Source organism: Lonchura striata, chromosome 27, assembly GCF_050655825.1.
Source record: "Lonchura striata isolate lonStrDom1 chromosome 27, ASM5065582v1, whole genome shotgun sequence".
Lineage (NCBI taxonomy): Eukaryota > Metazoa > Chordata > Aves > Passeriformes > Estrildidae > Lonchura > Lonchura striata.
In genome coordinates this window covers 3,051,086-3,077,164 of record NC_140729.1, presented here as the reverse complement: position 1 = coordinate 3,077,164, position 26,079 = coordinate 3,051,086, and the positions used below count along the sequence as shown (strand labels likewise).

Genomic DNA, 26,079 nt, shown 5'->3' with positions numbered 1-26,079 from the left:
CCGAGCCTCACCGGCGGCGGGAGGCGCGCGGCGGCACCGCAGCGCCCCCTGCGGGCGGGCGGACCGCGGCACGCAGCGCCGCCCTGCCGTGCGGCGGGAGGGGGCGTGGCCGGCGCAAGCTCCGCCCACCGCCCGGTCAAGTTCCGCCCTCCTCCCGGTACCGGCCCCTCCCGATGCCGCCGCCGGGCTCCTCCGCGGGCGCCCCCTGCCGGTCGGGCCCCGGCCCGCCCCACCGGCGGAGGTCCCGCCCGTTCCGGCCCTCGCCCCGCCCCGCCCCGCCCCGGTCCGGCCCAGCCCCGCGCGGTAAGATGGCGGCGGCGGCGGCTGAGGCCGAGTGCGATGTGGTCATGGCGGCGCCCGACGGGCCCGGCGAGACCGACAGCGACGAGGAGGCGCGCAGGTAGAGCGGCGGCCCGGGCGGGGAAAGGGCGGCCCCTGTCCCTGCCGGTGGGCCCGGCGAGGCTGCGGGTGCCGCAGGGCCCGGGGCCGCGGCGCTCGGCAGGGCCCGGAGCTGCGGTCGGTCCCCGCCCGGGCCGGCCCCGCGGGCGGCGTGCTCGGTGCGGGCCGGCCGCGAGCGGCGGCGCCCCGGGGCTCCGCGGCGGGGCCCGGCGGGCGGTGACAGCCACACAGCCACGGGCCGCACGCGGCGGGGCCCGGAGCCGCTGGATTTGGGATGCGGTGCCGCTGTGTCCCGGTGTGCTCCCGCCGCCGCCGTGCGCACCGGGATTAGAGGAGCCGCCCCGGTAGCGGGGTGTCCCAGCAATGCAGCTCACACCCTGTGTCCCGAGGCCGCACACCCTCACCGCTGCCGGGGGAGCGCGTCCTCCCCCTGGCTGGGGAGGGGAGGATTAAACTCGTGGGAAGAGGAAGCTCCAAACTCCTGAACCCTCTGCTGCTTCGTCACCCCATTCCCCTGGTTCTGGTCCCTTTGAGACCTGCCCAGAGCGGGTTCCACTCTGTCCTGCCTTGCTGTGGGAAACGGGAAAGACTCCTTGGGCAGAGCGCTGCTGCGGGAATGCTCCATCATCCCGGAGCTCTCGGTTTGTCCGTGCTGTGCTGGTGCAGCTGGCAGTGGCACCTGAGGCGGGGTAAGATGGGATCCCCACCTTTCCTGCATGTTTTCCCTCCAGGAGTGAGTGAGCTGTGGGAAAATCCTGGCAACTCCACTGGTTTTCCATAGTGGCAGGTGCTGGTTCATAACCCAGGGAGCTGGAAGGAAAGAGCCGTTCCTGGAGGAGCTGAGGCATTTGCTCTGGAGGATGATTCAGTGGAATGAAGAAGAAACAAAACCAAAAGTGGCCTCTGAGGAATGGTGGTTTCAGCCTCCCATTGATGGCTCAAGGGATTTTACGGAATTGAGGCCTGAGGAGCAGCTCCCTGGGGAGATCCTGCTGAGCAGGAAGGGAGGAGCTGCTGAAGAGGCACTTGGGGTTCACAGAGCACCGACATCGCCCAGCCTGTGGGGCTGGGACAGGCTTGTGTGGGCACATCACTCCTGCCCCTTGGGCAAGCGAAGTGAGTAGTTTGAAATGGTGGAAATTCGCAGAGGTAAAACCCTGGCTGAAGGCACAGGTGTCTGCAGGTAGTGACCTCCAGCTCCTTTCTTCATTCCTGAGGCTGTGCTGTGCACCGCTTTCATTAGGCACCTTCACAGCGTTTCCTTTTCGTGTTCTTCTGGGAATGTAACACCTTTCCCGTGCTGAAATGGACCCATATGGGCAGGAGCTGATTCTTTGGTGTTGCTCTGGAGGAGCCAGCCCTGCACAACCTGATTTCTGTGCAGTTCTGTGCATTAACCTCTTCCCTACCCCAGCCCTTCCTGTTTCACTGCAGTAGTTCAATGGCTCTCATGGAAATCAGAGCAATAGCTGCTGCACTGGGGAGTGGAGTTGGAGCTTCAGAAGGTGTCAGGTGTTTGTGAGATATCCCAGGCCAGGTAAGAGCTGGGTGAGCTCCACATGGGACGCATTGATTTGGTGCAGCCTTTGAGGTGTATCTTCACTCACTTCGGTAAAAATCATCAGAAATAAGGGCAGACCTTTTCAGAATCCTTATGATAACTCAGCAATGAGGGTTCCATGTTCTGTTGTTTCCATTTAGGGATTACAGTATGGCAGAATATGGATACTTTGCTCAAGGATTCACCTTGTCCAAATGCACGATTCTGTTCTCTGTGGCTTAATAAAACTGGGAAGTTAGAAAACAAGCAAAAGGGGAGATCTGCATTTCAGAATGGCTGTAACTAACGCCCTGAAGCAGCTGCAGACATGCCAGAGGGCTCCCAGGGTGTCCAGGGCACAGGAATGGAGTGTGGTCACAGGATAATTATTGTCTGCTGCTGCCTCATGGATGGTTGGGGTCCTGGCAGGAAGTGTTGATGTAATTGTGTTAATTTTATCCATTGGTGCACCAGTGCGGAGCAGCTGATGAGCAGGACTGGGCCACCCCTACAAACTCACTTGATTCTTCATTAATTTTAAATGTTTCTCACCCATGGGAGCAGTTTTTCCCTGCTCCCAGCTGCTTTATGAGCTTGGGCCCCTGGAGCTTTGCCAGGGAGAATTTCCTTGTCATCTTCCTGGCAACTCTGGGTTTTGGCTCCTGTGCATCCTCCAGGCTGGATCTTTCTCCTTCTTCAGCACTGGATCATGTGGGAGCTTTCTTTTCTTGAAAAGAAATACCTCCAGCTGTTGGGAAAATACTGTTAAGAGATTGCAGAGCCCCTGCTGCAGGTTTGGGATGTGTTGGTGCCTCTGTGGGGACATTGACATTTCCCACAGCAAAGTGACGAGCAAGGAGTGGCCCACACAGAGTCCTGGAGGTTCTGGGCCTGGCCAGGCTGTGGGTCCCTGGCCAGGTCTGCAGGTGTTGCCTGGAGCTTGTCAGGTGTTGGTGAGCACCAAGAGGCTTCTCCAGTGCATGGGGTGAGGTGCATCTCAGTGAGGCTCCTCCAGAATAATTGTCCTTGCTCGCCAGCTTTGGGGCAGCGCTGGCAGGAGCGGGGTGAATCATCTGAGGGGCACCAGGTCCTTCTGGGATAACTTGGAGAAGGCTCTCCTGTTCCTCTTCTGCCTGTAAATGGGCACTTGGACTTCCCAGGTGATAAACCAGCCCATTTTACTCATCTGGAATTATTTTATGATCTCATGATCATACCAGAAGCAGCAGAAGGTACTCAAGTTGTTGTTTGCTTCCTTGTGCATCTGCAGAGTATTTAAATATCTAACTTAGGCAGTTGCTTTATCTAGTAGGGAAAGGTGATCCATACTAACAGTTTCAACCTATTTCCTTAACACAAAATGTGCTTTTTTGAGGTGAATCATAACGTAGATGCAGCTGTTTTCCCATGGAATTCTTAAGCTGGTTGGCTTCCTTCATTCAAAAGGAATTGCTTCCTTCAAAAAAAGCACTCAGGCTGATTCTAGACCCTTCCATGGGTTTTTCACAAAAGTTACACTGTGGCCCTGCCCGGGATGGGGCCATTGCTGGGAATTAGGTTAATTCCGAGCTCTGGGAATTACATAACGGCACAATTAAAGCTGGGGCTCGGCTGCTGTTCTCACTCGTGGCTGCAGGGAAGGTTTGGGGCAGTTCTTGGATTTCTTGTGCCGTATTTTGTTTCTTGTGGCTCTTTTGGCCTTCGCGTTTGCCCTCATTTACGAGGAACATTCTGAGGGTTTGATCACCTTGTGTGTTCAGGTTCAGCTCTGCTCTTAGGGAGGCTCGAGGCAGCCCTTTGGGCAAGTCCTTGGCCCATCCATGTCGATATTTGCGTGTCCAGACTCGGATTTCCCGGGCTGGGGGCTGCGTGGAGCCTCTGCCATGGTGTCTGTGCTGCGTTGGGGGGAGCTGATGTGCCAGGAAAGGCTCTGCTCTGCCCTCGGCATGTCAGCACTGCCCAGCATGGCACAGCAGCCTGTCACACAGAGTGTGTGTATCCACTGCCCCTAGGAGCCTGTCCCAGTGCCCACACACCCTCTGGGGGGGAAGCACTTTTTCCTAAAATCCAACCTCACCCAGCTCCAGCCATTCCCTGGGGTCACCAGAGAGAAGAGCACAGTGTTTGCCCCTCTGCAGCCCCTCATGAGGAAATTGTAAATATATATTCCCTTATGCCTAAATCTTCACTCAGTGTCAAATCTCACCTGAGGACCAGTGTCTAAAGTGTACCCTATGTATCTTTCTGGCACAGGGAGTGTTTTGTTTCTCTTCCAAGTCCTGAAAGAAGGGAGGGGAGAGTATTGTATGTCCAGGGGCAAACATGATGGCTAATTTTAAGCTCTAGACATCTGTCCGCTGTAAACTGAATTGAGATCACCCAACTTATTTTACCCCAGTGGCTGAGTCACATCTGACAGCTGAGAATCTGGGTGGGATTTCACCCCCAAAAATGCCTGATAAAGGCACCATATCCTATTGATGGGAAAGCTTCTGCAAGAACTGCACAAAATTGCCAGAACATAACAGGAAAGATTACTTGGTCAGGATAGGATTTTGGAGCCTTCCTTAAATCCTGTCTATTTTAGGGTTTTGCCACCGTTTCATAATGGAGGCAGGCAGTGAAGTGGGAGTGAGGGTCAGGAGAGCTGGGAAATAGTGACTCTGCCACTTTTGCTTAGGTGTTGGATTTCTGTCACTGGTGGTATTGCCTTGGCACATTCCTGCCCAGCGGCTATACCAGCACACCTGGATCAAGAGCTGCTGGGTTACAGATCCCTGAAGGTTTCCCATGACAGAAAATCAGGTGTCTGCGGGAGTCTCACTGGGAGCTGGAGTGGGAGGTGGAAGCCACGATCGGCACTCGAGCGGGGGCAGTGTGTGGAAGCTCTGAGGAGGAGGCAGGAGTTGTTAGGCAAGCGTGGGATTGTGTCACTGTGTGCAGGATGGCTTCTCTGAGAGCTGCTGTGCTGGGAACGAGCAGGGGCTGAGCTTTCACAGGGCACGGGGAGGAGAAGGAGCCTTGTGCTGGTTCCTCTCTCCAGGCAGGCAGCAAGCTCCATCCTCAGAGCTTGAGTGTGTGAGGGAGTGTCAGTGTACGCAGCTGCTGCTTGTCTTCCGTGGTCTCCAGCTGTGCCAGAAGAGGTTTGGGTTGGATGTCAGGTGGAATTTCTTGGCAGAAAGAGTTGTCAGGCATTGCCCAGGGAGCAGTTGGAGTCCCCATCCCTGGAGATGTTCAAGGAATGACTGGACGTGACACTCAGTGCTCTCTGGTCTGGTTGACAAGGTGGTGATTGGTGTCAAGGCTAAGAGATCTCTGAGGTTTTTCCAACCCAAATTATTCCATGGTGGCAGGTTCTCTGGGGTGACTGTGACCGAAGTATTTCAAGTATTAGAGATTCTGAGAAATACCATAAAAGAAAAAAAAATAATTGCCTTGCTCGCAAGAAGAATCACTCCCACCAGCCCCTCCTGTGCCTGTGGTGCATGTGAGTGATGAAAGACAAGCTTCTTACCCAGCTCCTTGGTGCAGCTCTTCTCTGTTTCTGTGTCCAGCATGGAGCAGCCCAGTGAAGACACCGAGCCTGTCACAAAGCCACCCATTCAGCCGGGGGCGTATTTTAGCAAAGCACGATTCTTCTTCAGTGTCAAAAGTAGCAAGTGGGGAGTGAAGGCCCCAGCAGCGCAGGAGGCAGAATGAGCTCATTCAGGCCGCAGCATCTGTTGGGGTGAAACAATCCCCAGTGAGATCAGGGCTGCAGTTCTCCTTGTTGGAGCCAGAGCCATGGTAAACAAGGGCTGTGTGCTCTCTATGTCATCAGGGCACAACAGGGCAGAGCTGCTTCTGTCCTGGTGCTGGAGCTCGAGCCCAGCCTGACAGCTCCAGCAGGTCCTTTGCCTTCCTGCTGTGGAGGTGATTTGCTTTCACAATCTTCATCATTAAGCCTTAGGCCATGTGAGTAGCAGAAATACCTGTGCTCTCCTTTCTGCCAGCGTCACCCGAGGCTCTGTGACTTGTTTATGCATTGATCTGTATTAAAATGCTTAAAAGGAAAACAGACCAATAAAAACGAGTAGAAAACAGTAATCTTTGTGTGGGAGTGTTTCTCTGGCATCTCAGTGCGCCGGTGCTTTCTGAAAATTTGTTTCGCCAGGGTTATGTTTTCTTTCTCCCATTTTCCCAGCTCTTCCCAGCAGTTTGTGGCAGATGGGATGCTCTGGCAGCCAGCCTTTAGCTGTGTCTATTAGATGGTAATTCCTCATGAAGGACAGGTAAAATGGCTAAAAGACTTGTGGTTCAGCCCACTGTGCTGGACAGGTTCTGGTGGTGGCTCAGGTGAGTCCTGCCATTAAGACTGTTCACCCATTTCTTTAGACTGTACAACAAAGACCTGAGGGAAGGAATTTTCATAGGATCTGTGATTTTCTTTTCTATTTGTCATTACAGAAACAAGAGAACAGTGAAACTCTTTACTGCCCAGGTTCCAAACGTACAGAAGGGCTGAGTAGTTTTAGATATTTGATCTGTAATATTCAAAAAAGGTGGTTGTGTGTGGAAACATTTTAATCGTGCAGAGTTTGCATCCTCATGCTTGTTATATGGATCCATCCCACAGGCGTATCCTTGTTGCATATCAGTGTAGCTGGTAGAGTGCATTGCTCCTGGGACTCTGGTGGGTCCTAGTTCCTGAGGAAAAGCCAGGCTGCAGCACCTGCCTCGGGTGTGATGCTGGGAGGGCTGTGGCAGAGGAGGGGTGGCAGTTTCCCATCTCCAATGGGCCAGTTCATCATTTTCTGGAGCAGGGGTGAGAGGAGCTGACCCTGGAGCCAGGACAAAGGCCTTGGGGTGCAGTGGGTGTGTGCTGCCCCTTGCTGTGCCACAGTTCTCACCCATCTCATCTCCTCCCAGGGTTTAACTCCAACAGGACTGTGGCTGGATTTGGCTGGGATGAAGCATACATCAAAACTTAAAACTGAAAGTGAAGAGCACACTTGCCAGCTCCCAGTGTCCATTGTTCTGCCAGCTGGGAAATCTGTGATGGCTCTGTGAAAACAACCCCTGCATGAGCTGGTGTGTGGGAATGGCCAATGGCAGCCTAAGCAAGGCTGAAAACATGGGAACTTGTTCCAACACAATTCCCTTTGTTCTCTCCCAGGTCAGCCTGCTGAGCACTGCTCGCATTCTCTGTTCCATCACTGTGATGTGCTCTCCCTCTTGCTCTGTGCAGGTGAAAGGCTGAAGGGAGATGAGGGAAGAGAAGAGCCTTGGTTTCCCTCAGGGGAAGCTTTGCTTTCGAGAGTTTAAGGGAAGCTGCTTTAAACCATATGTTGTGTGTTTTTAAATGTCCCAAACTGTCTCTGCAAATGCTTGCTCTTGAGTGTGAGGACTATTTCTAGACCTGTTGCCAAGGCAGTGCCAGGCTTCTGTTGCAGGCTTGTACCCATATTTCTTTTTGATTTAGCTGTCTTTTGAATGTGGAAATTGTTCTTGGCTCTGGTTTGTAAGTATGTGGGACTCCTGAAAGAGCCAGCACTATCTCTTTTGTTCTGAGATGCAGCACCTTGCAAGAGGAGGCTGTTGGATGAACTCCATACCAGGGTGTTCTGCTGGTCTCTGAGGGGACTCAAAGGTGGCTTTAGGCTTCTCTTGCATCCCTGTAAAATTTGGCCAGGAAATATCACTGAGTATCCTGGGTAAAGCGCTGGAGTACCTGGGAGCCAGCAGGAAATGGGGTGTGCTGGGCAGTGTGTGCTGAGGAGATCTCACAAGAACCAGCTTAAATTTGCAGCATTAAACAGTTCTACTGCTTGGGGGTCTAATGCTTGCCATGGTCACAATCTGTCTGGTGCTCAGTTCTTCTGAAAATGTGGTGTTTTGCTTCCTTTCAGAGAAGCAGAAGCATTCAAGGAGCAGGGAAATGCATACTATGCCAAGAAAGATTACAACGAAGCGTTCAACTACTACACAAAAGCCATAGGTGAGAACAGCTGATAATATCAATCTTTACTGAATACCATGTCTAAAATTGGAGCTGGTTGCTGATTTCAAACACAGCAGTGGGGTTTCTGACAGCACATGCTGAATGAAAACCTCTTGCCTGCTTTAATTACCTTGGGAAATGTCACCAGATCGATAATGCCAGTCAGGGCCAATGTTCTTGAGTGCCAGGAGTTGTGCAGCTGCTGCATTACGCTGATAGTGAGTCTTGCATTGTCTCCAGATAAGTGTCCCAATAATGCCAGTTATTATGGGAACAGAGCTGCCACGCTCATGATGTTGGGGAGGTTCCGAGAAGCCCTGGAGGACGCTCAGCAGTCAGTCAGGTTGGATGACAGCTTTGTACGGGTACGTGGAGAACTTCAAGCACCTCATTCAGTCCCTTGTCTGCACCTGCTACAGCTCTTGCAACTCCCTCTTCCCTGTGTCCCCAGGGCCATCTCCGGGAAGGGAAGTGCCACCTTTCCCTAGGGAATGCCATGGCTGCCAGCCGCTGCTTTCAACGAGTTTTAGAACTGGATCATAAGAACACCCAGGCACAGCAGGAGGTAAGAGAATCTTCAGATTTAACTATCCCCAGTAGATGCTGAGGAGGCTGAGCTGGCCAAAGGAGAAATGGAGAGCAGTGTAAGGCAGCTGCCACTCCTGTGTCTCTTTCACAGGGTACATTTTCCTGGACTCTCAGTTCAGCCACTTTATTTCAAACTGATTCTAATGATGGCAAAAGTATTCATGTCATCTGCATTATTGGTCTATGGTCTGCAGTAGTTTTGGCTCTGACATTTAGGGATTGGCTGTTCAAGTGCTGATTGGTGGCATTTAGAGCAGAGACTGTCCTGCAGCACTTGTGTGTTCTGTCTTTCAGCTGAAGAATGCCACGACTGTGCTTGAGTATGAAAAAATAGCTGAAGTGGATTTTGAGAAACGGGATTTCAGGAAGGTGAGATTAACTTGTTTGGTGTGGTCTTATATAAGAACTGGTGTGTTTGACGTGGCCCAGGCAGGTGTGTGGCAGGTTTCCTGGCTGGGTATTTGGGAGGTGCTGTGCCACATCAGTTGGAGCAGGGCTGGCTGGTGAATTGTGTCAGCTCTGAAAGTGGCAGAGCTTGTGCTCCCTGAGCACTGACCAAATGACAAATGAGGAGATGACTGGCTCAGGCCAACCCTCTGTCACTGTTTGCTTTGTAGGGTGAGTAGAGTCATGATTGAGCTGTTTGAGATAGATTTTGTTAGCAGCAGCATTTGATCACGCTTTGCTTCTGAAATGTATATCCAGGATTCTTCTTTCTCAACTCTTTAAAAAAAAAAAAAAAAAAAAAAAAAAAAAAAAAGGTGTGCTGTGTGCCAGTCAGGGTCATACAAGGAGGAATGCAGATCTGCATGGGGCATTCTCCTCACAGCTTCCAAATCTTTCTTCCCAAGGATTGTAACAGGATGCAACTGGTACTGACCTGATAGAACGAGAAATGACAGCATGAAATCTGAAAGGCACCAAGCACTTCTCATGCAACTGTTTCCGTGCAGTGGATGCATGTAAGGCTCAGATTTATCCCAGAAAAGAGATTGTCCAGTACATTGAGCTCATTGTTCAGGTCACTCTTAGGCTAAGCTCAAGATTTTGGAAGGGTAAATCCCAGCTTTGTGTCACCTGTTTCTGAGGAGCAAATGGGATGTGTAATCAATCTGAATTTCCTGTGTAGGAATTGCCCTGCCTGTATTGCATGTCCTGGGCATCTGCATCTGTCCCTCACTTCCCCAGTCCCACTTCACTGGGGAGTCTAACATGAAACGTGATCTTTGTTTCTGGAGAGCTGCTCCTGCCTCACCCAGGAGCCCTTGGCTCTGGAGCACAGTGCTTCCCACAGCAGGGCCCCGTGATGTCACGGGCTGAGGAGCAGATGAACCTTGGGGAACAATGCCCTGTTCTTGCACAGATGTCCCCACCAGAGTGCAGGGATGGAAAAGACCCATTAGCTCACCCTGCCCATGGCTGTCAGGCCAGTGGAAGATCAGTCCTCGCACTGTACTTTTTTGTGTTTTGTCCAGTCCAAACTGTCTCAATCTATTGAATTTCTGTCCCTCCCACATGGCTTTATACTGCAGGAAACAGGGCCAGGATTGTCCTTCTTGGCCCTTTCTTTAGGGCTTGCAGTTTAGAAGAGTAGTTAAAGGGACCTCTTACAGGTGTCCCTTGAGTTTGTGTAGTGCTCTGTCGTAGTAATGCAGCAGATGCCTCAGACCTTGACACACAAAGCCCTTTGAAAAGCACAACCTGCTTATGAGGAAAATTTTCCAATGCAACGTGTCTCCAGCAGCAGTGGAGGTGGGTGTGTGCACACTCGCCTTCCTGGTCAAACACAAACCTCAGGCATGGGCCAGCTGTTCAGACCAGGCCCTTGGCTCTTTGCTGGGCTCATGGCTGTGTTTCTCCCACCCCAGGTTGTGTTTTGCATGGATCGTGCTTTGGAGTTCGCTCCCGCGTGTCACCGGTTCAAAATCCTCAAGGCCGAGTGTTTGGCGCTGCTGGGCCGGTACCCCGAGGCACAGTCTGTGGCCAGGTGAGTGTCCCAGGGCTGGGGCTGAGAGCACCTGGTGGGGTGTTCTGGCTGCTGCCTGTGCTCCATGCCTGGAATAAGTGAGGGAATATAAAATACAAATATTCCTTAGTGCATGTTGTGGTGAGGAGGGGAGTGAGTGAATTTATTCCCATTAATCTTCCTGGGAAGCTGCATCCAGACCCCATTGACAACCAGCCATCCTCCTTGAGGAGGTTCTGTCCTTTTGCCTTACCTGTACCACAGACTTGTTAAAATAACTGGGTACCTGTTGGAATCTGTGGTATTGATGATTCTGAGATTGTAGAAAGTCTCTGTCTTTCTGCCCTGATGCCAAAGAAGAAGCCATAATTCCTCTGTGCTGCTTTCAAGGTTGTTTATTCTGGTTTATCTCTAACATGTTCTGCTGCCCTGCTGCAGGTCTGTCCTGCAGGGCTCTGCCCTAAGTGGGATGTTACAAACATTAATACCAGAAACTACCTGTGCTATATTTACAATAACGTGCCAATATTTGTCACCTACATTGAACAGTGTATCCCCAGCCTAAATCCAGTCCCCAGTTTCTGGTATATGTTACAAACATTATATACCACAAACTACCTGTGCTATATTTACAATAACGTGCCAATGTAACATCCCTCAGTGGGATGTTACAAACATTAAATACCAGAAACTCCCTGTGCTGGATTTACAATAACGTGCCAATATCTGTCACCTACGTTGGACAGTGTGTCCCCAGCCTGAACCAACAGAAAAATGCCAACACCACAGTGAGACATAGAGGGCATGAAGAAGGAGAAAAAGGACAAGGCACACCCAATTTCCTCCATCTTGTCCCCTTTGGACCCCTCATCTAGAATCCTAAAATTTTACTTTTGCACCTCTGCCACACTTAATTATTACTTCTATCAAACACTCAGAGCTTGTGATTCACCCTGTAAGATTGAAAACTCTTTTCCATGGACAGAGATCACAGCCAGTGTCTCTGGGGCTCTGTCCAGGGGGGTTCCTGACCCCTGCCAGGGTGCCAGGGCAGCCAGAGGGAAGCCCTGGTTTCGCACGGGTCCCTCAGTGGAGGAAGGTGCGTGTGGGGGTCAGAAGGAGGCGGGAGCAGGGAGGATGTCCCTCACTGCTGTGTGTTGCAGCGATATCCTGCGGATGGACTCGACCAACGCCGACGCGCTGTACGTGCGCGGACTGTGCCTGTACTACGAGGACTGCATCGAGAAGGCCGTGCAGTTCTTCGTGCAGGCCCTCAGGATGGCCCCCGACCACGAGAAAGCCTGCCTTGCCTGCCGGGTAAGTGGTGGAGATGGGGCTGCAAAACCACCAGGATTTGGGGTTTTTTAAACCCATCCAAGTTTGGTTCTGCTGGATCAATCCCTTCTCGCTCCCTCATCATTGCGTTTCCCGGATCTCCAGGAGCAGGCAGTTTGTCCAACCCTTCCCAAAGACAACCAGCTGCTGCCTCAGATAAAACTAAGCTCCTAGAAACTCTTTCTCAGCAGATTGTCATTCTTTGAAGCAGCCTCCCCTTCACTCTTATTCGTTCCCTGATCAGATAGAGGAGCAATAAAACCAGATACATTGGTTTTAAAGGAACTCCTGACTTTCAGGTCCAAAATCCAGGCCAATATCCTGACTTTCATTTGACACTGTGTTACTTACTATAGGACACGAGAAAACACGACGTACGCCTCTGTTCTTGTGAAGGTAAAAAGGGGCAGTTTATTTTTGACTCGAACACTTTTAGTTTTCCAAAGGTGACACTAGATCAGAGGGTGAAAGTGTCACCTCTCCAACGACACTAGGCAAATTACCAGTCCATCAAATTTCTCCTCTTCTATAAGAGAATATAAAAGCAATAAGGTATTTACAGAAAGTTGTGTGAGAAAGTTTACTACAGGAATGTAAACTTGAAAAACTATAGAAAATATTAAAAAAATCAAGACAACAGCACTGTTCCTTCGTGTTGCTCCTTCATTGGTATGGTTCTTCAACCGACTTTAAATTTGTTCATGTGCTCTCAAAAAGTGAGCTCCCTCCTCCTTTTATTTTAATCTATAAATTTACTGCACTGTCATGTTTACTTCTTAAAAATTAGGCAGCCTTTTTCCTATGGAGGTTGCCTGGAACTGGCACTGGCTGTTCCTTAGTGCTTCTCTTGGAGGAAAGGCAAAGTGAGATCATTTCAGCTGCTGGAGGAAGGCTGTGGCTTGTATCCTGCAGCCGTGTGTGAAGCCAGATTAGCACTGTTGTGCCTGAGGACCCTTGTCTGGCTGAACAAGGTGCTTGGCCCCCTGACCTCGTGTCCTTACCCAGGTGTGTTTCCTTTCAGAATGCCAAAGCACTTAAAGCGAAGAAGGAAGACGGGAATAAAGCATTCAAGAAAGGCAACTACAAACTAGCGTATGAACTGTACACAGAGGCACTAGGAATAGACCCAAATAATATCAAAACAAATGCCAAACTCTACTGCAACAGGGGGACGGTTAATTCAAAGGTAAGGGACGTTCACCTGGCAGGTATCTGTCACCATATCCCTCACCATGGCAGTGATAAACTGCAGATCAGTTATTCTGGAAAGCACAGGCTCCCCTGCCTGCTGGGCAGCTGCATCTCTGAGGCCATGGGCAGTGTTTCAGGGTTTTGTGCCTGCACAACACTTGGATCAGCTCCCAACAGCCAGCAGTCGACTCCTGCAGAAACAAAACTCAAATACTTGGGCTGCACGGAGTGGGAGGGAGAGGAGGGACATGCTTTAGCCTTATCTTAGTCAGCAAAAAGCACTCTTGTCTGTTTCCTTCCCAGGAATGAACAGATTTATTTTCTTATTCTTCTTGTAAATCATATCTTGCTTTGTGTTTTTATGTTTAAAAAAATACCAATGTAATTTAAAGCCCCAGTTCCTCAGTTTGCTGTTGAATTTTAGTCCTGCACTATCCAGAGAAACAGCCAGTCATGTGACAGTGCTCCCAATTCCCACCCTGTGTCCTCTGGGCATTTTTCTTCCTCAGCTGTCCCAATGTTGATGCTGTCTCCCCAGACACCCCCACTTGGTTGAGAGACACGGGCAGTTCCCAAAACCTGAGAAGTGAGATGAGATGGAGGCCACATAACGGATGTCTTATGTGTTTGTGTCTGAAAACAAACACTTCTTCTAAAAAAGATTTCTTTGAAATATTTTTAGGTTTATCTTCCTGTCTAGGAATTAGTTTGGACACAGAATTGGGATTGTTATCAGGAAGGTCCTTGGTTTTGAGTGCATTTCTTACACAGAAGCACCACATAGCTCTGTCATGGCACTGGCCAAGCCTCTGATTTTTTTTTTCCCAGGGAACAAAAGCTTTGTGTTTGGGGAAAATTGGGAAAAAAATCCTAGACAAAGACACAGAAAACAGTGAGATTTTCCCAGATTCTTCACACCTTTCATTAGCCTAAAGTCATGGTGCAGAATTTGTTCTCTGGGTGGGGTTTACTCACTTGTGTCTGATGTTGCAGCTTAGGAAACTTGAAGAAGCAATTGACGACTGCACGAACGCAGTGAAGCTGGACGACACGTACGTCAAAGCCTACCTGAGGAGGGCACAGTGGTGAGTGCACCTTGGCATCGGGCACCTGGGCAGCTGTGTGGGCAGGAGTGTCCTCCTGGCAGCTCTGAGGGGCAGGATCACAAATCTGGAGCTTGACCGAGTAGCAGGGGTGGGGCCCTGAGTTTAGTCCTCTTCCTTATGGTGCTGAGGGGATGGTTTAACTCCCTGTGGCCTCTCCTGCCTGCCTGGATTTGGCACTGCCTCTTGATGGTGTATTTATAGCATCATTTGGGTTGGAAAAGATCTCCAAAATCATTGGCACCAACCTTTGACCAATTACTGTCTTGTCAAGTAGACCAGAGCACTGAGTACCACATCCAGTTGTTCCATGAACATCTCCTGGAATGGTGACTCCACCACCCCCTGGACAACCAGTTTGAATGCCTGACCACCCTTCCAGTGAAGAAATTTGTCCTCATGTCCGATCTGAACAGGATTTAGGGAGGATTTGTTCTAAGACTTGACTCATCTTACTGTGTTTATAGACACTGACTGTGTTTATAGACATTCTGTTCCAGAGAGCCCCTCTCTCTCCATGTCTGCAATTGCAAATTTACAGTGACTGTGAAACAGAGATTGAAAAAGACCTCCAAGATCAATCTTTTCCAACCTCCCATCTCTGTAATTGCTATGTTACAGTGAGTAGGTAATGTGTGAGTAAAGCTGAGGGGCAGCAGACGTCCCTCAGAGGTGCCAGGATTGTCATTCCTGACCAACACTGCCAGTGTGAAGCTCTGTGCCAGCTCTGACCCTGCACCAGCTTCCTGGAGCTCAGGCTGGCTGAGATCAGTTCCTGCAGCTGCATATGAGAATTATCAGGGCATTAAAGCAGAATTTGTGCTGCCAAAGGAGGTTACAGTGTCCCCTTGGAGCCCAGAGTGCAGGATCCTGTGACAGGGCTTCCCACAAGTGTCAGGGCTCCCTGCAGTATGGGCTCCTCTGAGGTCTGCTGCAGTCCAGAGCTCTTCTCTTAATCCACATCCACCCAGACAGCCTGTACTGAACCCTTTCTGATGCTCCTGTGAAGGACATCTTCACCAGGAAGTGTTTCTTTCTACAGTTACATGGACACAGAGCAATATGAAGATGCTGTAAGAGACTATGAGAAGGTTTATCAGACAGAGAAAACAAAAGGTGAGCACAAAGGCACTCTGTGTGTGCACAAGTTTCCCTGAACTGGCATTATTTTTGTTGTTCCTTTTTTCCCCTACAATATGTTGTGATTTGCAGCCTAATACCCCATCAGGACAATATGGAGAAGCCCTCAGAAGCACTGGAATCCCTGTCTCTGGTCTGGTTTCTCTCCCAGCTCTGAATGCTGAGGTGATAATTCAGCTTGTGTCCAAGGCAGTGCACTAGGTTCAGAATGTCTGGTTTTGGTTCTTGTGTTGACTGTCCCCTTGCTTTTTGAGTGGCCTGAAGTGGAAGGGGTGCAGTAACTCCTCCCCTCTGGTGTTGTGCTCCTTTCCAGAACACAAGCAGCTGCTAAAGAATGCACAAGTGGAACTGAAAAAGAGCAAACGGAAAGACTACTACAAAATCCTGGGGGTGAACAAAAATGCCTCTGAAGATGAGATCAAGAAGGCTTACAGGAAACGAGCACTAATGCACCATCCAGGTATCCACAGCAGTCCTTATGTGCCCTGTGTAGCCATCACTGAGGCAGAAATGCGTGTGGAAGAAGGAATTTCTGGGAAATAGCAGCTCTGACCCCACAGATATGGAGCATGTTCTGCGGACAGGAGCTTGGGAGTGTTTAACTTTATCCATTTGCACTAGAAATTAAAAGCTTTTTCCTGCTTGTTTGTGTATCCCCAGACAGACACAGTGGAGCAAGTGCAGAAGTACAGAAGGAAGAAGAGAAGAAATTTAAGGAGGTTGGTGAAGCCTTTACCATCCTGTCAGATCCCAAGAAGAAGGCCCGCTATGACAGTGGGCAGGATTTGGAAGAGGATGGATTAAACATGGGAGGTCAGTGTTTTTTACAATATTCTGCCATGGCAGCCTTTAACAAATCAGACCCTTAAGAGTCTGCCTAGAGCAAGCCTGCTGTTGGGAATGGTTCCATGAAATGACTTGATTTAACATTGGGATGGCAGGGCTGCACTGAGTGGTTCTAGCTGGGACACGGCTGGGTTTGGCTCAGCTGGTGGGGTAGTAGCTGCCATTGGGCAGTAATCTGTCACAGGATGTGGTAAATAGTGTAATTGTGAGTCCCTAAATGCTGTTTATCCAGATGCTTAGGCTGCCCAGTGGCTGGTTCTCTCTGGGACAGCTGTTTTACCTGTTTGTGGTCACTACATGGCCCCAGGTGCTGGGAGCCAGCCCTGTGTCCCCTTCTGAGACACTCTCTGGAGCCTCAGTGAGCTGACAGCTTCTGGGCTATAGGAATGTGATGATTGTTTTGCTGCAGCTCATGAATTCCTTCTCTTCCCTGTAGAATTTGATCCAAATAACATCTTCAAGGCCTTCTTCAGTGGGCCAGGAGGCTTCAGCTTTGAAGGTAGGTGAGATGTTCTCCTCCCAGCTGTGGAATCGTAAGTACACAGATCCCCTGGCAGGGCAGCTGGGGCTCCCAGTGGATGTGCTGCTTGAGGAGAGCATTTGGCTGTTGCACAAATCTAAGAGCTATTTCCAAGTTCTACCTGCACAGTGTCAGCTGGTGGCTGGTTCTGGTTCTGGGTTCCAAAGTCACAAACTTGGGCACTCCTCATTCTGGAGCTGTGTGTGGGCTGGGCCATCCATGTGCTGCTTAGGATTGCACTAAACCAATTTGGATTTGAAAAGTCCTGATTATCTTCCATTTTCTTTTTCAGCTTCTGGGCCTGGAAATTTCTTTTTCCAGTTTGGCTAAGAAGCAAACAAACACAAATCAAACCACACATACCTGATCTGCTTCTTTTAACCTCGAATACGGACAGCCCCAGACTCCTCCTCCATCACGTCTCGTTGTCCTTAGAGCAGTTTCATTTCTGGGTTGGAGCCTCTGTTTGTGTGTTGTGTGTGTGAAGAGGAAACCAGCTCAGGAGGGGAAGGCTTGTGAATTTTGTTTTATTGTTAACTTTATTAAAAAAAAAATAAATAAAGCTTTGAATCTTTTGGTCCCTTCATGCTGGCCCGTGCTTTCAGCTGCTTCTGCCCCTCAACACAGAGGATTTCCTGGAATCTTCCCAGAATCTCCACATGTGTGAGGGAGAAATAATTCCTGGTTTGTTCTGGTTGCCTCCAAAGCAGCATGTCCAGGGTTTGGAGTAACTTGTAAGTTATCTTAATCTTTTGGAAATACTGCCAAGGCTCAATCCAGTTTCATACAATCCCATTTCATCTGCAAGCCTGGCTTCTTGTCTCTTTTTATTTCTTTTTTTTTTTTTTCCATGGTTCTCCCAGCAAGGCCCACTTGGGCATTAAACTTCCGTGATAACATGTGAGCTTACAATTCTGTATCAGAGAAATGCTGCTTAGAGTTTAAAGAGCAGCTTATGTGAGAATTCCTTGTGATGCAGCTGGAATTAAGGGCTTTGTGTTCCCAAGATTGTCCTGTTTAAGGGAATATTGAATTTGCTCTGGGCTGAATTCCTTCACTGTACTTTTTTAAATTAATCCACTTGAATATTTTATATTTGTGCTAAACTTGATTTTGTTGAGCTTGATGTGTGATTTCCTGTTACTGATCCATGACATGGGTGAGTCTTTCAATGCCAAGTGAATTCCAGGCAGGGATTGAGTGGTTTGGGATGTGCCGAGCTCTTGGTGTGCAGCAGCTTGTGTTTAGTTAACCTGGTTGAGTGGTTTTCCTCTAGCAGTGATTTACTCCTCCAAAGCAGCAAGAAAATGCAAAGTCCAGCTGTGAACTGACAGTCTGTACTTTATTTTGTGCAGTGTCAGGACAGCAGCTGGAGGGATGGATGAGCTTCCAGCCTGGAGCTGTGTCCTGGTGGCTTTGGTGTGGGGCACTGCCTGTTAGCAGTTTTATTTTTCGCCTAAAAGGTGGTGATAGAGCAGAATCTCAGCTGGGAGAGAGCTCTGCTTCTGGAATTCCCCTTTTTTCTACAGCATGGACAGCACCTTTTTGTCCAGGTGCCCTGTGTGAGCTCCTGGCTGGCGGGTTCTGGAGCCTGGTGCTGTCAGGCCCAGTCCCTGGAGGTTGTGCTCAGTCTGGGATGTGAGAGGAGCAGTGGGGCCATGGCTGGGGGTCCTGAACTGGTGCTCAGTGAGGAGCAGAGGGGCTGTGGCCGGGGGTCCTGGGCTGACCCTGGCAGTGTGGGGCTGTTGGAGGCTGGAGTTTGCTCAGAGAATGCATGTTTGTGCACGCAGGCTGGGCTGTGCTGAGAGAACCTCCCAGTGACTCTGTGTAACACCTGCTCTGCCTTCCCGCAGCAGAGCAAACACTGCAGGGAGCTCATTGCACGAGGTGATCCCTCGGAATGCCAGGTCTTTGTCTTCCTCCCTCCTGAGGGCTGGGTGTGCCCTCCAGCAGGACAGGGACTGCTGCAGGGCCACGAGGTCGTGTGGTGGTCCTGCTGTGGTGTTTGGTCAGGATTCTTGACAATCTGCTTTCATAGAAGGAAAATTTAAGGGCTTAAATTTTAGCACTGCAGAATAGAGTATTTTACAACTCGTTTGAAACTTAGTTTTCTAAGTGAACCAGTGCTGAGTTACTTTCAAAACCTGACTCTCCCACGTTTGTTCACACCGGTGTGAGGGATGGACCCGCCCAGGTGCACCAGAAGCAGCTGGGACCTGGCACTTTTCAGGCTCTGAAATGGTGAATACGTGGGGTACTGAAATACTGGTCTATGCACACTGATGCTTCCCCAGCTTTCCTGGCACTGTAATCAGAGTTTACAAGAGTTTAGTGGCATTTTGGTTCCATGACATCTCGTCCTGTGTGTGTGTGTGTGGATGTCACTGTACAGTTTGGGCTGTTCTCAGTCTCCTGTTGCTGAGCAGAGCTGTGTTCTGTGTTTGTCACTGGGTTTATTCTCATTTTCCCCTGTCCCAGGGAAGTGTGACCAGCTTCCTTCCTCCTTCCTTCTCTCCAGGCTGAGTGAGCCCGTTCCTTGGAGCACAGGAGTGGAATGGCTCTGCTTCTGGGAGAGAAAATGTATACAGCAGCTATTTATAATCTGTACATGAATGCATGATTTAATGTAGTTAAATATTCATATGGTGAGTGCCAAGACTTTCTACAGCGTGTTGTTACGTGAACCAAGGTGAAGGCAAATGTGTGGAACCGTGGAAAGGATTGGGCTGGAAGGCCTTTAAAGGCTGTCAAGTCCAACCCCCTGCCATGGGCAGGGACATCTTCCACTAGCCTGGAGTGCCTCAGGCCCTGTGCAGTGCCTGTTCCCCCAGCACAGAGCAGGGCTTGGAGGCACGTGGCACCTCAGGGCAGCAGCAGTGCCCAGTGGCACTGTGACCTCCACCGTGTCCCAGCACGGCTTGGGGAGACAAAACTCTGCTTCTTTCCAAAAAATGGACTCAGCTGTGCATTGCTTGGAGTGCTGCCTCCACACATGGTGGTTCCAGGACATTGTCCATGGGTTGTGGTTGGGGGTAGCTACAGGGAAGCTGAGTGCCAGTGCTCCAGCCACTTGCAGCCCTCCAATGTGGAGAGGCCACCGGTCCCACAGGAGCTACCAGCCCCACAGGAGTCACCAGCCCCACGGGAGTCACTGGCCACAGGGATTTGCCACAGAGACCACATATGATCACCTTCAAGCCTGCACTATGCCTGCACTGTTCCCAGAAGGACAAAGAGCATGTAGAGGTGCAGGAGCTGGTGCTGTGGGGGCTGCCCAAGGCACAGGCATGGTGGCATGGACAGGCTTTGGTGTGACTCTGAGCCTGGCATCTCCTGCCCGGGGTCTCCAAGGGGGAATGGGTGGTGCTGTGAGAGCTGCTGCCAACAGGAAGGGCCTGGAAGGAGCAGAGCCGCTGTGGCTGAGAGCCAGACCAGGTTGGTGTGCCAGGGGCCATCTTCCACCAGCTGAGTTGCAGTAGATGCTCGGAACAGCTCGAGAGCTGGGGAGTGGCTGTCAGCTTCTCTGGGAAAGTTGTGAAGAGAAGTGTGTGAGGAGTGTGGCTGTGGGCAGAGCTGGCATGTGCGGGCTCTGCTGTAGGACTGCAGTTTTGGCAGGGAGATTAGGAATTATTTGGCTCTTAGGCTTTGCCTTGGATGTGGTTTTGTCTGGCTGTGCTGAGATTCATGGAATAGTTTGGGTTGAAAAGCTGTGAAGTCCATTCAGGAGGTTCTGGCCGCCCTCTTAAGGTTCCTCATTGCTTTGGCTGCACAGAAATGTACCTGATTTGTTTTTCATCCTGGGAGTGTTCAGTGAGCAGAATCCCCAGTGCTGCTAGCTGTTGTAAATGCAGAAATGCAGGTTGGAAAATGGGAGAAAGACAAATTTTTCAGGTACAAGAGAATTATCCATGGAATATTGGGCCCCTCCACTCTCTGTATCTGCTGATACAGAGTGGACGCTGCTGTGGTGTGTCTGACATGGAGGCTGGTGCCAGTCCCTGTCCAGCCACACTGGCCCTGGATCTGCAGCCATCAGCCAGCCACAGGGTTGGGCGTGTGCTGCTTTGCCATTTCCAAATGACCTCCTCAGTTTCAGTAATAACTCCAGATATTCTCTTATTTCTAATGGATGGTTTTCATCCTGTTTGAATTCGTGCCTTGTCCTTTCCCCTCCTCTTCCCTAGGGAACAGGACAACTGTGTGCTGCACCCTCCCATGTCCCTGGAGCAGTGCTAGTCCCTGGGCAGCTGTGGCAGAGCTGTGGCAGGGGTAGGTAGCAATAGCTGGTGGCTGTCCCTGCCCTTGGCTCTGTGGGGCCATTCTGGGTCCCTGCATGACTGTGGGAGCTGATGTGAAATGCTTTGGCCTTCCTGGCCAGGCCCAGCTCTCCCCACTCCCACCTTCATGGATGGGGTTATCCCTTCTTGGAGCAGTGCTGGGCATTTTCCCTTACCCAGATCTGAGCTTGGAGGGACAGCTCTGGTCTGTTGCTGGGAGCTGGGACACTGCACCCGAGCTGGAGCTCAGGGGTGGCCCAGGAGGGCAGGATCCGTGGGATGAGCAGCCCGGCTGCCATCCCAGCCTGTCTGACTGCCCAGCCCTGTCCCCACTGTCCCCTAATGGCTCGTGTGAACAGAGTGTGGTGTGAGGCAGCATCCGAGGGGCCGCGGGAGGAGCACCCAGAGCCCCACAGTGCACGTGTGTCACAACATTATGGAACAGTCAGGACAAATCCAGGCACCGATGCGAAGCCACTTGGAGAGGAGCTTGTCCCTGCGCTGCCGTATTTATCTGAATTGGAATTCGGAATGTTTACCTCAGTGTACATAGCTCAACCTTTCCCTGGGAGGAAAGGGGAATTGCATGGAGCAATCGCTGTCCCATTGCTTTGCCAAACTCCTCATCCTCTCCCAGCCGGGCTCCGCATCGGTACCAACTGTCCCTCTTGGACCTTTCTAGGATGTGAATGGTAAAAATGTGAATATTTGTTGTTTACTTCCTTAGCAGAACTCCTGATGCCGTGTTTGTATGGGAAATCAGCCTGAGCAGACCCATATGCAATCGGTTTTACTTTATTATAAACTGTATATGATGTACAAACTAATAAAAACTCAAACGACGACAATGTCACTGTTGTTCTTGAACAGGCAGATGAAGGAGATGTTCCAGCTGCATATTCCAGTGCTGGAGTGATCTGGGCGCTGGGGGTGTGGGCTCAGCCAGGTGCTGGCAAATACCTTGTAAAGCTTTGGTGGAACAAACCCTTGAGGTTCTGTCAGGAGAGGCCCTGGCTGAGCATCAAGCACTCGGCTGCTGCCAGTGCAGAAGCTTGGAGGGGTTTCTCCATGAAGGGTCACAGGTGCTCTGGGTGGGTTTATAGCTCACTATTTTATGGTATAATGAGAATTTATTCTTATCCGTTGCTTCTGATCAGCAGGAAGTATTTTGCTTTCATGGCAGAGTGTTTGGTACCAGAAAAGCACCAAAGCTCTCCCTGCTTTTGGCCTCAACACTCAGAGAGAAATGCTCCTTGCCCCAGCAACATTGGACTCGGGGTGGGCTGTGCCCAGCGCCAGCCCCAGCCCAGCCCACGCCTCAAACACAGTCAGTATTTACAGTGTTAGTGTGGGTTAATGTCACTCTGCTCCCCAGACCCTGAGCCAGAGCAGGAGGTCGAGCTGGGACCTGACCTGGGGCTGTTAGTGGAGCTTTGTGTTAAACAATGCCCAGGAGCCACCGCCCTGCTGGGCCAGGGCCTGGCAGAGCACAAACCCAAGTTTCAATAAAACAGATTTAATGACACAAGTGCTGGGTCAGTAACTTCCAGCTGGGGTTTAGAATCGAGCAGATGTGAGTTACATGGTTACAGTGCCTCCACTTCCTACACTACGGGGTTACTCCAGCCTAACTCTTAACATTCAAGTGCATTAGAGGAAGGGAGTAAAATCTTGCATGAAGTCCAGTTCTGTACTTCAGACATGATTTTAGTTTCTATCAAATAAGATGGAAAAGATGTTAGTTCATCTTTTCCACTCCCTGCCAAGGCAGGATTGTTCCCTACAGGACACGGGATGGTGCTTGGTCGAGCCCAGGTGGAGGGAAGTGGCTCCCTGTCCTGGTGTTTCACTTGATTTCACCAAAGTTCATGGTTGGTGTCTTTAAGACATCACCTGGCACTGTGCCCTCCTCCTGGCAGAGGGGCAGGAGCTGGGATGGAGTCCACTGGGCAGCTGTGATTTGGGCTGCCAGGACCCACTGCCCTCAGCAAGGTCTGTCCTTAGGGGCCAGACCCTTGGTAAGGACAGGACTCCTGACAGGAGTGACCCAGGCCTGGGTCTCACTAGTTCTGTCATCAGCTGCCAGAAGGGCCAATGTCAGTCCCTGGGTGTGGGAGGGGAGGGATATCCTGCAGCTCCCTTGGCTTCAGACCAGCGACTGGCAGGCTTTGGTCAGTGCCAACAGGTAAAGATCTAACGATTGTGGTTCAGAGGGAAGCAATAAAAGCCCCAGAGTTGATCTTTCTCCAAGGAAGAAAACAAGCAGGACACCCCAGCAGGTTCCCTCCAAAACTCACACTAAAATCCATGACAGTTTCAGTCAGGAGTTGCTTGTTTTCTTCCTTTTCTGAGGCTGATAACTCCCCAGAGGCTTCACGCTGGGGTGGGCAGGAGGGTTGACTTTAGTAAAGGTAGAATTATTTCTCTTTACACTTTTAAGGTTACAGGAGTTACTTGCCTTTTAAAAACAAACCGAGGAGCTGCCCTGCCTGTGTTCCTAGATGATGGTGCAGGAGCTAAAAGCAGCGCCCCGTTTGTTGGTGCTCTGCGTTGGCACGAGTTTTCCCTTCCCATAGTATCCCGAGAAAATCGCCCTCACAGCAATCTTTTTAGACAGCACAAGCATCCACATACCGTTATCAAAATACAGCAGTTTCCCTCCTCCAATTTCCCCCACTTGCTCCCCTTTGTTCCCTGCCTTTTCCAGCTTCACGAACTCCAGCAGGTCGAGCCCCGTCTGGACGGCTTCGACGCCGTTGGCGCAGCCGAGGGTGATGTGGGCCCGGCTGCCCCGCGGGAGGTTGTCCGTGGGCAGGATCTTGTCAGCATCCCCGGGCCAGAGCTGCAGCTGCTGCTCGCTCAGCTCGATGCGAGCCCCGACAGTCTTTGTGGTGATGAACAGAGCCGAGATGGAGAGGGTGAAGGCTTTGCCATAGGAAGCCTTCACGGCCTGGAGGAGAGGGACACGCACACGGGGCAGCGTTAGTGCCTGTGGGTGGGGCTGCACGTTGTCCCCAGGCTGCTCATGGCTTGCTGTGACACGGTCAAAATACCCAGAGCAAGGAGAGGTCAGTGGCTGATGTCCCAGCTCCGTGGATTCAGAGCTCTTTTTGTCCTTCACGAATTCCAGTATTTAATCTGGACTTACGTGCTCTGAAATAATTGATCTGGGAATCTAAATAACTCAATTCATCATCATTCAGCTCAAGCTGTCAGAGATGATGCTGGAAGTCATGTGTGACTGGGGAAAGTGGGAATATTTTGTTTGGAAATCGGAAACAATCACCATGTCCACAATTTGGAGTTTCCTCTGCACAGGCCACATGGACATAGCTCCTGTCCCTATATTTGGCCTCTTGGGTCAGAGCAAAGCCCATCCCCAACCCTCTCCCAGGCTCATGGACACCCCACTGGGGAGGGGACACAGGGGTGTGGGGAGGAGGTGGGACCCCAACACTCACTTCCTGCTGCGCGTATTCCTCGGCTCCGGCTGCTTTTCCAAACTCGGTGTATTTGGTGGTGCAGTGCAGGACCCCAGGTGGCCTCTTCACAAAGTAACTGGTGAGATCTATTTTTATTTTGGGATCTTCAATAGCAGAAGGAACTGCAGATATAGTTAAACAATGTCACTGTCACAAAGTGATCCCCCTGATGTCAATCCACGAGCCCTGGTGCCATCTCAGCTCCCTTCTCCATCCCAGCCATCCCACCTTGTCTCTCTGACTGCTGGGGAGCACTGGGTGGGAAACCAAACCCCTCTCTCCTCCCAGGCTCACAGCAGATGGAGCCAGAGAACAGAAGGAATCTCCTGTGCTTCATCGTGGCTCATCTTAAACCTGATGATGTGAGAGTCCCCTGAGGGACGGGATTGTTCAGCCTTTCCCATTTCTCTCTCTTTGCCTTTTTCCCACCCAGCCCCCTGGAACCAGGGGACACCCAGGATTTCCTGTCCTGCTGCTGCCACCTGAGCTCAGTGCCCTGTGGGGCCAGACCTAAACAGACTTGGGAAAAGCTCTTTAATTTGTTTTTACTTAAAAAAACAACTTTGTCCACTATGAACACCAGGTTAGTAGCTTTAAAAAGCTTTTCTTGCTGGCAGTATTAGAAATTGACTTTTGAAGCTAATCAGACTTGTTAACATCAACAGGAAAGAACATGCTAAGACAGCATCTATACATACAGTATTTACTCTCCTTTTTGAAGGCTTTGAGACTCCCAAGCTCATCCAAGAATGCCTGGCCAGCCTTCCTCAGGATCTCCGAACTTCTTTTGCTCAAAAACCACCCGAAATACATGGGGAGGAATTCCTTCTCTAAGCTTGGCTTCATCTTCTTCAGCTCTTCCACAGAGAGTTTCCATTGATTCTTGTCCTTTAGCTGGGGACAATCCAAGCGCCACGGGGTTTTGGGCTCGGCGAAGATGACTTTGTACCGGTACTTGTCAGCAATGTCAAAGAGCTGCTCCAGCCGTTCCCGCTCATGGTGAGTGTCATCCAAAACAATCACGCTGATCTCCCGTTTGCAATAGTCAACTAGATCCTCATCCACCTTGGAGTACTCTTCGGGAATGGAGCTTCTTATTAATGGTGTAATTTTATAGTGATCAACAGAGATGACCTTGGAGGCGTCTTTGTACCGATCGTGGATGGCCTGGGCGAGGGTGGACTTCCCACTGCCAGGCAGGCCCCGCAGGATGAAAAAGGTTTTGGATTCTTTGAGTGTGGAGATGGTGTCTTCATCATCCAGGAATGGGAAATGCAAACTCTCAGGTCTCTCTTTTGCTGATTGAGTAGACATTTTTCTAAATATTTTAGGCAGGAAAGTGTGACTCTTCTTGGAAAAGCCTCTGTTCTGAAATGGAAGGAGAAAACGCTTTGCAGGGCAGGAACCCCAGAGACAATGTGGCCCTGCTGGGACCTTTAATGGAAAGGATGGGGAAAGGGAGCATCTCCCCCACACTCCCTCACTTGGGTGCCCTGCTCAGCTGACACCTCCCACAGCTGCTCTGGCTGGTCACACAGCAGGGATCCACTGCATCCCACCCAAGGGCTGAAAGTTCAGCTCTGCTCCCCATTCTGGCCTCAGCAGCTGCTGTCCTGCCCCACTAGGAAGGGTTTTCTCAGGCACCACGAGCTGCCACAAAGCCCCAGCCCAGGCAGAGCTCTTCCTGTGGCACATTCAGTCTGAACACTTGA

The 26,079-nt window shown here is 50.7% G+C and overlaps 2 protein-coding genes across 3 annotated transcripts in view; one reads left to right on the top strand and one right to left on the bottom strand.

Annotated features, from left to right (window-relative positions):
• The first annotated feature begins 158 nt into the window (after window positions 1-158).
• Window positions 159-21,733, top strand: DNAJC7 (DnaJ heat shock protein family (Hsp40) member C7). Of its 2 annotated transcripts, none has more exons than XM_021532890.4 (14): window positions 159-400; window positions 7,828-7,916; window positions 8,160-8,284; window positions 8,371-8,484; window positions 8,802-8,876; window positions 10,376-10,494; window positions 11,637-11,790; window positions 12,830-12,994; window positions 13,993-14,084; window positions 15,145-15,218; window positions 15,556-15,702; window positions 15,903-16,055; window positions 16,525-16,587; window positions 16,901-21,733. In XM_021532890.4, the coding sequence occupies exons 1-14, from the start codon at window positions 174-176 to the stop codon at window positions 16,936-16,938; spliced, it is 1,635 nt and encodes a 544-aa protein (XP_021388565.4). In that variant the 5' UTR covers window positions 159-173; the 3' UTR covers window positions 16,939-21,733. The 2 variants fall into 2 exon arrangements, with proteins under 2 accessions (XP_021388565.4, XP_085418037.1); XM_085561911.1 differs by having other exon boundaries at window positions 19,127-19,210.
• Window positions 21,665-26,079, bottom strand: part of CNP (2',3'-cyclic nucleotide 3' phosphodiesterase) — a 6,739-nt gene continuing 2,324 nt past the window's right edge. Inside the window, 3 exon segments of the mRNA XM_021532891.4 lie at window positions 21,665-23,835; window positions 24,347-24,489; window positions 25,066-25,735. Of these exon segments, the coding sequence (XP_021388566.3) occupies window positions 23,383-23,835; window positions 24,347-24,489; window positions 25,066-25,735 (1,266 nt within the window). The 3' untranslated portion in view covers window positions 21,665-23,382.

Bases quoted from the DNA above. Each gene is read 5' to 3' on its own strand.
- DNAJC7 (XM_021532890.4), top strand. From the start codon at position 174: ATGCCGCCGCCGGGCTCCTCCGCGGGCGCCCCCTGCCGGTCGGGCCCC. The intron at 16,056-16,524 runs GTCAGTGTTTTT...TCTTCCCTGTAG, and splicing joins GGATGGATTAAACATGGGAG to AATTTGATCCAAATAACATC. The intron at 16,588-16,900 runs GTAGGTGAGATG...TTTCTTTTTCAG, and splicing joins AGGAGGCTTCAGCTTTGAAG to CTTCTGGGCCTGGAAATTTC.